Raw genomic sequence first — 13323 nt, 5'->3', positions numbered from 1 at the left:
AAATCGATTTCTTCAAGAGAAAAAAAGGAAAAAATTAATTGTTTCTATATATAATCTACAACATAAATATCAAGACATCTATAGAGAGTGAGAGAAACACATCGATATTTTCAATTTTCTTTGGACACCAAAATAATCACACTTACATCCTCGTTGGCACAGACTAAAGATTTCAAATGATGTATGGGATAGACACCCATGGCAATGGCACGATGGCCGGGTGATTTTTCACCCTATTAGGGTACATTTTTTAAATTTTTATATATAAAAGAGAAAATGTTTTAAGGGAAGAAATTATAGATACATTTCAAGAAAGAAACAAAATATATTTTTTTTAAACGGCAAAAAGAAGAGATAAAAAGAAATGGCAACGGCGGCAAAGAAGCAAAAGTAGCGCATTGCCACAAAAGCGCATTGTTTTGTTTTGTTTGTTTATGGTTTCAGGATTATTTATAAAGGCAGCATTTATAGATAGATATTGTAAGAATAAAAAAAGAGAAAATTGTAAAGAATTTATTAACAAAAGAACTCAGTAAAAATTTACAGAAATTTTGTATTTTTAAGAGGAAAATATTTTCAAGTATTTGCTTTCTAAAGTTTGTACATGTATAAGGAAACAATCTCGAATTTAGAAATTGAAAAGGAAAAGAAAAATGACATAAAAGCAACAGAATTGAAGGAAATACTGATCTCTTAAAGGAAATAATGAATGCCAAAGTGAAAAGCAATATCATGGGAGGTTAGTCAGCAAGGAATTTGCGCTCCATATAAGGAGTGCTGGAAAAAAACATATGTAACACAAACACAGGGCATTAAATACAAGATTAGCAACAAAACAGAAACTTAACAAAAGCAACAAATGTTAAATAAAAAAGAAAAAACATTTGAAGACAAAAGGAAATAAAGAATGTATGTATTTGCATACCAAGTTACGACAAGTTTCGGTGTGATGTGGTTTCTTCCAAATTAGAAACAAAAGAGGAGATTAATAACAAAAGGACCAAATATTAAATGAAAAAATTAAAGAAAAAATAAACAATATTTGAAATGAAAAGAAAATTTAAGCTATTTTCATACCAAGTTCCGACATGTATCGGTGTGATGTGACTTCTATGGAATGTGTAGCGTAAAATAATGATTGTGTTTCGTATTTTTACGGAAATTCAGGGAATGTTGCCATTACAAATACAAGTAATATGTGTTTGCACACACACACACACGATTTAATACACACAGAGTATATATGTAAACAATAATGGAAAAAATGAGAAAAGAGAGAAAAAAGAAGAAATAAATTCTGGTGATGTTTCCACAGTTACACAGGTATACAAAACTAACTAAACTAAAAAATCAAATATTTCTTTTCCTAATAATAATTGTAAGGTTATAATTGGTTGTTAGTTACTTAAATTATAATTTGGCTAAAATAAATTCATGTCGAAATTAAATAATTTTGTAATTTTTATTACTCAAGCTAAAGCTACTTAAGAGATAAGCTTAAATTTTAAAGTAGGGTATTGTGGGAAAAGCTTTTGTGCTTTAATTGTCAAAAAGGGAAATGCGTGTGAACATAGCATTGGGAGTAAGGATAAGGAGTAAGTTATTCAACATAAGCATAAATCGAGATTGTTTTTTTTTTGTTTTAAATTATTATTATTATTATTATTAAAATAAGAAATGATTATAAAAATAAGATATTATAATATGTTCTGAAATATTAATGGACTTAAGACTATTAACTAATAGAAACACCAGCAATACTGAATAATTCAAAAATCCTGCTTGGATTTTGAAGAACTATTTATTTTTTTTTTTGAGGAATAGTGGATTTATTAAAATATGTTTTACAATAACATTGGATATTTTAAAAATATTCTTTCAATAATTGTGGATTTTTAAAAAATATTTTTTGAAAAATGGATTTTTTAAAAAATATTTTTTCAATAATCGTGGATTTTTTAAAAAAATATTTTTTCAATAATCGTGGATTTTTTAAAAATATTTTTTCAATAAACGTGGATTTTTTAAAAAATATTTTTTCAATAAACGTGGATTTTTTAAAAAATATTTTTTCAATAAACGTGGATTTTTTAAAAAATATTTTTTCAAAAATCGTGGATTTTTAAAAAAAAAAAAAATTCAATATTCGTGGATTTTAAAAAAATAATTTTTCAATATTCGTGGATTTAAAAAAAATAATATTCCAAATATTCGTGGATTTAAAAAAAATAATATTCCAAATATTCGTGGATTTAAAAAAAATTTAGTCGTGGATTTTTTTAATATTTTTTTTTTTCAATAATCATGCATTAAAAAAAATTGTTTTTAAGATTTGAACATGAAACTAATCGTGAATTTTAAAAAAGTATATTTTTAACATTTGAACATTAATATTTTTTCAATAATCGTGGATTTTTTAAAAAAAATTTTTTCAATAATTGTGGAATTTTTAAAAAATATTTTTTCAATAATCGTGGATTTTTTAAAAAATATTTTTTCTATAATCGTGGTTTTTTTTAAAAAATATTTTTTCAATAATCGTGGATTTTTTAAAAAATATTTTTTCAATAATCGTGGATTTTTTAAAAAAATATTTTTTCAATAATCGTGGATTTTTAAAAAAAATATTTTTTCAATAATCGTGAATTTTTTAAAAAATATTTTTTCAATAATCGTGGATTTTTTAAAAAAATATTTTTTCAACATTCGTGGAATTTTTTTTAAAACTATTTTTTCAATAATCGTGGAATTTTTTTTAAAACTATTTTTTCAAAAATCGTGAATTTTTTAAAAAATATTTTTTCAATAATCGTGGATTTTTTAAAAAATATTTTTTCAATAATCGTGGATTTTTTAAAAAATATTTTTTCAATAATCGTGGATTTTTTTAAAAAATATTTTTTCAATAATCGTGGATTTTTTTAAAAAATATTTTTTCAATAATCGTGGATTTTTTAAAAAATATTTTTTCAATAATCGTGGATTTTTTAAAAAATATTTTTTCAATAATCGTGGATTTTTTAAAAAATATTTTTTCTATAATCGTGGTTTTTTAAAAAATATTTCTTCAATAATTGTGGATTTTTTAAAAAATATTTTTTCAATAATCGTGGATTTTTAAAAAAATATTTTTTCAATAATCGTGGATTTTTTTAAAAAATATTTTTTCAATAATCGTGGATTTTTTAAAAAATATTTTTTCAATAATCGTGGATTTTTTAAAAAATATTTTTTCAATAATCGTGGATTTTTTTAAAAATATTTTTTCAATAATCGTGGATTTTTTAAAAAATATTTTTTCAATAATCGTGGATTTTTTAAAAAATATTTTTTCAATAATCGTGTTTTTTTTAAAAAAATATTTTTTCAATAATCGTGGATTTTTTTAAAAAATATTTTTTCAATAATCGTGGATTTTTTAAAAAATAGTTTTTCAATAATCGTGTTTTTTTTAAAAAAATATTTTTTCAATAATCGTGGATTTTTTAAAAAATATTTTTTCAATAATCGTGGATTTTTTAAAAAATATTTTTTCAATAATCGTGGATTTTTTAAAAAATATTTTTTCAATAATCGTGGATTTTTTAAAAAATATTTTTTCAATAATCGTGGATTTTTTAAAAAATGTTTTTTCAATAATCGTGGATTTTTTTTAAAAAAATATTTTTTCAATAATCGTGGATTTTTTTAAAAAATATTTTTTCAATAATCGTGGATTTTTTTAAAAAATATTTTTTCAATAATCGTGGATTTTTTTAAAAAATATTTTTTATAATAATCGTGGATTTTTTTTAAAAAATATTTTTTCAATAATCGTGGATTTTTTTAAAAAAATATTTTTTCAATAATCGTGGATTTTTTTAAAAAATATTTTTTCAATAATCGTGGATTTTTTTAAAAAATATTTTTTCAATAATCGTGGATTTTTTTTAAAAATATTTTTTTAATAATCTTGGATTTTTAAATATTTGTGGATTAAAAGAAATCAATAAAGTTGGAATTTAAAAAAATATTTTTTCAATAATATTAGATTTTTGAAAAATATGTTTGAGCAAGTGGATTTTTAATAAATATTTTGAAGCTATTGGATTTTTTATAATTTTTTAATACCATGGATGTGTTTTTTTTTTTTTGAAAAATGTTTTTAATGCTCGTCGATTTTTAAGAAAATATTTGGATTCTTTAGAAAATATTTTTAATGTTCTTGGATTTGCTAGAAACTGTTTTTAATAAATATTTTATAAGCTATATAAAATATAAAAAAAATTTTCTCAATAATCGTGGATTTAAAAAAAATTTGTTTTTTAAATATTCAAAGCTTGTGGATTTTTAAATAATTTTTTTTTAATATCGTGCATTCAAAAATATTAATAGTAATGCTCGTGTATTTTTTAGATTTTTTTTTTTATTTTAATTCACGTGGGGTTTTTTTAAAAAATATATTTTATTAAATATTTTTTAAGTTCGAGGATATTTTTAAAAAATATTTGTAATGCTCGTGGATTTTTTAATAAATATTTTATAAGCTCGTGGATCTTTTTAATAAATATTTAATAAGCTCGTGGATCTTTTTAAAAAATATTTTTTAATAAATAAGCTCCTGAATTAAAGAAATATTCTTTAATAAATAAGCTCCTGAATTATATACTATTGTTTTAATAAATAAGATCCTGAATTAAAAAAATATTTTTTTAATAAATAAGCTCCTGAATTAAAAAAATGTTTTATAAATATTTTATAAGCTCATGGATCTTTAAAAAAATATTTTTTAATAAATATTTTAAAAGGTCGTGGATTTAAAAAAATATTTTTTATAATTATTTTATATGTTCGTGGATCTTTATAAAAATATTTTATAAGCTCGTGGAAAAAAATTATAAATATTTTATAAGTTCGTGCATCTTTTTAAAAAAATATTTTTAATTAATATTTTAAAAGCTCGTGAATTAAAAAAAAACATATTTTTTATAAACATTTTGTAAGCTCGTGGATTAAATATCTTTTTAGACTGTTGGATTTTTAAGCTTGTTGATTTAAAAAAATATTTTGTTAAGGGACCGCACTACCACAGACTACCACTATTTTATTACTTTTTAATTTTTTTAATTTATTATTTCGTTTTAAGATTATTACAACATGTGGATTTTTTAATTGCATTATTTTATTTTTATAACGGTTGTTTTTGACGTTTTAATAATATTTTTTAAAAAATAGTTCATACTTTCCTTCTTCAGAACATGTTGGCGTATAACGCATGTCATCAATCATACGAACATAGACCTAATGACACTTTCCAAAGCATACTTTAGGGCACACAAAATTCTATGTTTTATTGCCATCGTATTAAATTTAAATTGCAACTTAAACTTTTTATTTAAAAGTAATCAAATCAAATTTAATTCAGTATTGCTGGTGCTTCAAGTTTTATTTTAAAATACCTTATGTTATATCTTAACATTATACCCCGAGATTTTTTATATATAAAATATAAATTACATAATTATTGCGGATATTTCGTTTCTTGACTAAACTCACCTCTCTTATGGTTAATGTGTGTGACATCATTTGTATATTGACTTGGGATTGACTTGTTGGTAAATTATCGCTGGAACGCGATTTAACTAAAGTTTTATTACCCGTATTTAAAACGGAACGGCTTTTCAATAGCATTTCAGTCTTTAAAAATATTCTAGAAATATATGTGGAACTAAAAGGGCAAGAAAAAAATATTAGTTTAATAAATATATATTTGCATATTGCAGTCCTCACCTTAGTCCCCTAATACTAAAAGCGGCATGTAATAATTTGGCCGGTGATACTGGGATTTTTTTGCAGAATTTTATTAAAGCATTGCCAATGTCATTTTTAATATTATCTGGACTCCATTCGTTGTTCGATTGACATTCTTTGTGGAATAAATTGATAATGACCAAGGCAATGCGATAAAGTACTTTAATGCCTTCATGAAAGAAACAATCCATAATGCGTACTAAATGCTGGAAGGGTAGACCAGCTAAAATCCACCAGCACCAATCCATAAAAACACGTTCCAGCTTAACGCCAGGACAGATGCGTTGAAAATATGAAACGGCATTTTTCTATAGAAATGAAAAAAAAGTTTCATAAAACATTTATCAAAATATATTTTATATAATTATATAAAAATTATTACCGTATGTTTTTTGGCAATTTGCATAACTGTTTTCCATGTAACTTCATGCAATAATTTGGTTTGATTTATGAAAACTTTATCTTTGCTACCCACCAGGGCGGCCAAACAATGGTATGCTTCTTCTTCTGCAAATAGAGAGAACAAAAAATGGAAAATATATTAATTGTGTGGTTTACAAAAAAAGTATAATATATACAGTACCGTGCAAAATAATAGCAGTGCGGAACTACTATGTACGAAAATTGCATTAATACTGCTATAGATCCTAAAAGGAATTTAATTATCTGCATCTGGCGAATGCTTATAAGGTTCCAGACCTCACGGGCTAAAATATTTTACATAAATATGCAACAATTAAGAAACACCATTGAAGTTTTCTGCTCAGGAAGGTTTTTTCGTGTGCTAAATAATAGCAGTGCAAGTAAGCCAAGTAAAATGAACATGTTAAAAGCTATTCATTTATTACTTTTTACAGTTGAAAAGTATTTTGGAATGAAAATAAGACGAAATACTGACAATATGTGCAAAAATGTGGATCATCACTGCCTTCAGTGCATCACTGCAGCCCAGATGGTCATAAACATAAAAAATTAAATTTTTCAAGGAAAAACTTACCACATAGTGGAAGATATCGGTGGTATTTTCTCATAAATTATTTGTAATGGTCGAAAATCATCGTACGTATCCTCAAAGCAACTAATATCCATAGCACGGATACTATTTTTGGAATTTAACCTAAAAATAATCTGATAAAGCGAAGGAAGTAAGACCAAATCTTTTGGAAACGTGCTAAAAACCCACTTTTATGGTTTGGTATGGTCTTCATTTTTGTTATCCAGAACTAGAGCTACAAGTTTGCCAAAGATCCAAAAATGAAAATCCAATCGGTTTTCGAGATATGAAACCAACAACTTATAAACATAAATTAATATTAGCCGGCTGTAGACGAAGCCATAAAGTGACCGGGCAGTTATTGCAGATAGATTACACTATACAACACTTAAAAAGTCATTACATTCAAAAATCTGTTTTAAGAGCATATCAACACTATACAAATTGTCAATATCGATTTTTAGTGGTAAATAATGTAATCTATCTGCAATAACTGCCCGGTCACTTTATGGCTTCGTCTACAGGCGGCTAATCTTAGTTTATGTTTATAAGTTATTAGTTCCATATCTCGGAAACCGATTTGATTTTCATTTCTGGATCTTTGGCAAACTTGTAGCTCTAGTTCTGGATAACAAAAATGAAGACCATACCAATCCATAAGAGTGGGTTTTTAGCACGTTTCCAAAAGATTTCGTCTTATTTCCTTCGCTTTATCAGATTATTTTTACATTAAATTCCAAAAAAAGTATCCGTACTATGGATATTAGTTGCTTTGAGGATACGTACGATGATTTTCGACCATTACAAATAATTTATGAGAAAATACCACCGATATCTTCCACTATGTGGTAAGTTTTTCCTTGAAAAATTTAATTTTTTATGTTTATGACCATCTGGGCTGCAGTGATGCACTGAAGGCAGTGATGATCCACATTTTTGCACATATTGTCAGTATTTCGTCTTATTTTCATTCCAAAATACTTTTCAACTGTAAAAAGTTATAAATTAATAGCTTTTAACATGTTCATTTTACTTGGCTTACTTGCACTGCTATTATTTTGCACACGAAAAAATCTTTCTGAGCAGAAAACTTCAATGGAGTTTCTTAATAGTTGCATATTTATGTAAAATATTTTAGCCCGTGAGGACTGGGGCCTTATAAGCATTCACCTGATGCAGATAATTAAATTAATTTAAGGATTTATAGCAGTAATATTGCAATTTTCGTACATAGTAGTTCCGCACTGCTATTATTTTGCACGCAACTGTAACTTAAAAGTAAATTTTTAGAAAGAAGAAAAATATAAAAGGCCTAATCTAAGTGTCCACGTAAATGTAGGCGTATACGCTGCGACGTCAATAATACGTCCATATTCCTTCTTTAAGAAATTCGTTAGTAGAAAATATAATATCTTCTTAAAGATTGCTTAGTTCTTCCCCAGCTCCTGGATTTAAAAAATCAGGGACCAATACATTTTCCAGATTTTTTAAAACCATTTTCTAAGGGACCAACACACATCGTGGATGTTTAAAAATATTTTTTAAGTTAATAATACAGCCCACAGATTTTTGAAAATAATGTTTATGGGATCAACATAGCTTCAAAATTTTTAAAAATATTTTAGGGGATAATCTAAAATTTCTAATCTAAGAGTTTGGGTAACAATAGGCGTATACTTTGCGACGTCAATCATACGCCCATATTCCTACTTTAATAAATCAGTTAGTATAAACATGTGTTTTAGTAACTTCTCTTATTTCCTATTTACATTTTCAAACAATTTGACTCTTATTTCTTCTTGGAAACTGACTTTCCACATTGTAGATCTACATTTTCTGAGTACTTGATTTATGGAAAACATTCCAGGCTTCGTTTTTTGCATCACACGCTAGATTCCACAGTACACAAAAAAATATTTTAATATGCCAACCAAAGCAAATTCGGAACATTAACTGTGGCATTTGGCCCAAAGCCAATATAATCCAAAGAAATAAAAAGCGGTGGTGATATTTATTGTGTTTTTTTAATTTTTACTGAATACAGAAAAAACGCATAAAAATATATATTAATTTGAAAAGTAACGTGTGTTGGTACCCTACACAATATAAAGCGAATAATAGGTTGGTTTGTTGGGGTGCCAACAATTTTAATTTCTTTACCCTAAAGAGCCTATTTTGCTGAATTCATAATAAAAAGAAAATAAATAATATTCCTTTGGAACACTACCACGGCTTATGAATATTTTAAAATATTTTTAAGCGACTACCACAGCATGTGCATTTTTTTAAATATTTTAGAGGGAACACTTAAGCTCGAGGATTTTATAAAATATTGTTTAAGGGAACATCATAGCTCGTGGATATTTTAAAATTATTTGAAAGACTATCATAACTCGTGGATTTTTTAAAATAATTTTGAGGGCGTATAAAAGGCTCGTGGATTTTTTAAAATATTTTTAAAGAAATCACCACAGCTCGTGGAATTTTCAAAGTATTTTTTAAGAAATCATCACAGCTCGTGTTTTTTTTTAATATTTTTTAAGAAACAACCACAGCTTATGGATTTTTTCAATATTATTTAAGAAACAATCATTATTTTTGAAGAAACCTGCAAAGCTGGTGGACTTTTCTATATATTTTTGGAAGGCTATCATATTTGTGAGAAGCTATCATAGCTCGTAGATTTTTTAAAATATTTTTAAAAGGATCGTGGATTTTTTAAAATATTTTTAAAAGGATCGTGAATTTTTTAAAATATTTTTAAAAGGATCGTGGATTTTTCAAAAATATTTTTAAAAGGATTGTGGATTTTTAAAACATTTTTAAAATGATTGTGAATTTTTTTAAAATATTTTTAAAAGGATCGTGGATTTTTTAACATATTTTTAACAGGATCGTGGATTTTTTAAAATATTTTTAAAAGGATCGTGGATTTCTTAAAGCATTTTTAAGATCGTGGATTTTTTAAAATATTTTTAAAAGGATCGTGGATTTTTTAAAATATTTTTAAAAGGATCGTGGATTTCTTAAAGCATTTTTAAGATCGTGGATTTTTTAAAATATTTTTAAAAGGATCGTGGATTTTTTAAAATGTTTTTAAAAGGATCGCGGATTTTTTAAAATATTGTTAAAAGGATCGTGGATTTTTTAAAATATTTTTAAAAGGATCGTGGATTTTTTAAAATATTTTTAAAAGGATCGTGGATTTTTTAAAATATTTTTGAAAGGATCGTAGATTTTTTAAAATATTTTTAAAAGGATCGTGGATTTTTTAAAATATTTTTTAAGGATCGTGGATATTTTAAAATATTTTTCAAAGGATCGTGGATTTTTTAAAATATTTTTAAAAGGATCGTGGATTTTTTAAAATGTTTTTAAAAGGATCGTGGATTTTTTAAAAGAATCGTGGAATTTTTATAAAATATTTTTAAAAGGATCGTGGATTTTTTAAAATATTTTTAAAAGGATCGTGGATTTTTTAAAATATTTTTAGAAGGATCGTGGATTTCCTAAAATATTTTTAAAAGGATCGTGGTTATTTTTAAATATTTTTAAAAGGATCGTGGATTTTTTAAATATTTTTAAAGGGATCGTGGATTTCTTAAAATATTTCTGAAAGGATCGTGGATTTTTTAAAATTTTTTTTAAAGGATCCTGGATTTTTTTTAAATATTTTTTAAAAGGATCATGGATTTTTTAAGATATTTTTAAAAGGATCGTGGATTTTTTAAAATATTTTTAAGAGGATCGTGGATTTTTTAAAGTATTTTTAAAAGGATCGTGGATTTTTCAAAATATTTTTAAAAGGATCGTAAAAATTTTTAAAACATTTTAAAAAGGATTGTGGATTTTTTAAAATATTTTTAAAAGGATTGTGGATTTTTTAAAATATTTTTAAAAGGATCGTGGATTTTTTAAAATATTTTTAAAAGAATCGTGGATTTTTTAAAATATTTTTGAAAGGATCGTGGATTTTTTAAAATATTTTTAAAAGGATTGTGGATTTTTTAAAATATGTTTAAAATGATCGTGGATTTTTTAAAATATTTTTAAAAGGATCGTGGATTTTTTAAAATATTTTTAAAAGGAACGTGGATTTTTTAAAATATTTTTAAAAGGATCGTGGATTTTTTAAAATATTTTTAAAACGATCGTGGATTTTTTAAAATATTTTTAAAAGGATCGTGGATTTTTTAAAATATTTTTAAAGGGATCGTGGATTTTTTAAAATATTTTTAAAAGGATCGTAGATTTTTTAAAATATTTTTAAAAGGATCGTGGATTTTTTAAAATATTTTTAAAAGGATCGTGGATTTTTTCAAATATTTTTAAAAGGATCGTGGATTTTTTAAAATAGGATTTTTTAAAGTAGACTTTTTAAAAAAATATTTTTAAAAAGATCGTGGATTTTTTATAATAGGATTTTTTAAAGCAGATTTTTTAAAAAATATTTTTAAAAGGATCGTGGATTTTTTAAAATATTTTTAAAAGGATTGTGGATTTTTTAAAATATTTTTAAAAGGATCGTGAATTTTTTTAAAATATTTTTAAAAGGATTGTGGATTTTTTAAAATATTTTTATGGGAGGCTCATAGCTTGTGGATTTTTTTAAATGTTTTGGGAGGCTATTTAGAGGTTAGAAACTCGTAGATTAAAAATATTTTTAAAAGGCAACTCGTAGATTTGTAAAGGATATTTTTAAAGGGCAACTCGTAGATTAAAAAAAGGCAACTTATAGATTTAAAAAAAATTAAAGGCAACTTATAGATTTAAAAAAATATTGTTAAAAGGCAAGTCGTAGATTAAAAAAAAAAAATAATTTTAAAAGGCAAGTCGTAAATTTTTAGAAAGTATTTTTAAAGGGTAACTCGTAGATTTTTAAAGAAATATTTTTAAAAGGCAATTCGTAGATTTAAAAAATACTTTTAAAAGGCAACTCGCAGATTTAAAAAATATTTTTAAAAGGCAACTCGTAGATTTAAAAAAAAAATATTTTAAAACGGCAACTCGTAGATTTTTAAAATATTTGCAAAAGGCAACTCGTAGATTTTTAAAAAATATTTTTAAAAGGCAACTCGTAAATTTTTTAAAAATATTTTTACAAGCCAACTCTTAGATTTTTGAAATAATTTCAAAAGGCAACTCGTAGATTTTTGAAATATTTTCAAAAGGCAACTCGTAGATTTTTGAAATATTTTCAAAAGGCAACTCGTAGATTTTTGAAATATTTTCAAAAGGCAACTCGTAGTTTAAAAAAAATGGTTTTAAAAGGCAACTCATAAAGTAAAAAAAAAAACATTCTTAGAAAGATAACTCGTGGTATTTTACACATATTTTTAAAAGGTAACTCGTAGATTTTTAAAAAATATTTTTAAAAGGTAGCTCGTCGTTTTTTAAGTTCCTAAAAATTCGTGGATTAAAAAAATAATTTTAAAAGGCTGTAATTAAAATATTTTTGGAGACTATCAAAACTCGTAGATTTTTTTAAATGTTTCTGAGAGGCTATCAAAACACGTGAATTTTTTAAATCTTTTGAGAGACATTAAAGCTCGCGGATTTTTTTTGTTTAATGTTTTGAGTGGCTATCAAAGCTGATGGATTTTTTAACATGTTTTTGAGAGGCTATCAAAAAACTCGTGGATTTTTTTAAAATGTTTTGAGAGACTAAAAACTTGTGGAATAAACATATTATAAAAGGCTATTATTAAAATTTTTTTCAGAGTCTATAATTGCTCGTGGATTTTTTTAAAATGTTTTTGAGAGGCCTAAAACTCTTAGATAAAAAACATAAAAACAAAACAAAAAAACATGTAGATTTGTAATATAAAAAAAATAAATTAAAAAATATTTTTTAAAAGGCTAAAAACAAAATATTTTTGAAAATCTATATATATATCTCTAAAACAAAATTTCAATACCCTATACCAAAAATGTATTATCAAATATATGAATGAAGTCAACAAGCGTCAGTTATTAATTATATATTATAAGAAAAAACATTAATATGCTAAATTAATACGTTTGACTATAAAAAATGTAGAACAACAAGTGTCATATATATATATGTATATATACGCAAATTAATGATTATTTTAAATACATGTATTTTAAACAAATTCTGAATGGAATTTTACCAGAAAAATAAAGGAATAAGCTATATGTAGATATACCTATATACATATTTTATATATGTATATATAAATTATGGTGTTTTTTGGACGAGTGATTCATAAAAATCTTTGGAAAATATCTATGTTCCCGCAGTAATAATAAAAAAGATAAACAAATAGATTTCACATCACATGATTGTCAAAGGTCTTGTGCCAATTTTTCCATATATGTATTTTAGAATAGAGCATGTGCTGGCATCTACATTGCACGTGATTGAAAAACTTATGTTGAATTTCACGATGTACTAAATCCAATAGGTCCCAGATATAACTGAATTGGCATTGATATAGGATATATGTAGATGAAATCAAGACCGCCCTTATTTGATTTTTAGTTGAAAGGAAATGACACGTAAGAGCCCAGTTTTA

General features: G+C 24.3%; 1 protein-coding gene across 19 annotated transcripts in view; it reads right to left on the bottom strand.

The window, feature by feature from the left end:
- The window catches only part of sky (GTPase-activating protein skywalker), a 239306-nt gene that overhangs the window by 9642 nt on the left and 216341 nt on the right, over positions 1–13323 (bottom strand). For 9 of the 19 annotated variants that reach the window (XM_073970492.1, XM_073970485.1, XM_073970488.1 and 6 more), the window contains 3 exons: positions 6173–6297; positions 5770–6098; positions 5536–5707 (listed from right to left, as the gene is read on the bottom strand). In XM_073970492.1, the coding sequence (XP_073826593.1) occupies positions 5536–5707; positions 5770–6098; positions 6173–6297 (626 nt within the window). Of the gene's footprint in view, positions 1–925; positions 959–1077; positions 1111–5535; positions 5708–5769; positions 6099–6172; positions 6298–13323 lie in introns of all 19 variants that reach the window. The other 10 variants (XM_073970478.1, XM_073970491.1, XM_073970481.1 and 7 more) reach the window with 2 other exon arrangements.

This window comes from Musca autumnalis, unplaced genomic scaffold (genome assembly GCF_047663935.1).
Source record: "Musca autumnalis isolate F117 unplaced genomic scaffold, ASM4766393v1 scaffold_2, whole genome shotgun sequence".
NCBI classification, from domain to species: domain Eukaryota; kingdom Metazoa; phylum Arthropoda; class Insecta; order Diptera; family Muscidae; genus Musca; species Musca autumnalis.
The sequence above is the reverse complement of the archived record's forward strand: the minus strand, read 5'-3'. Positions and strand labels throughout refer to the sequence as shown.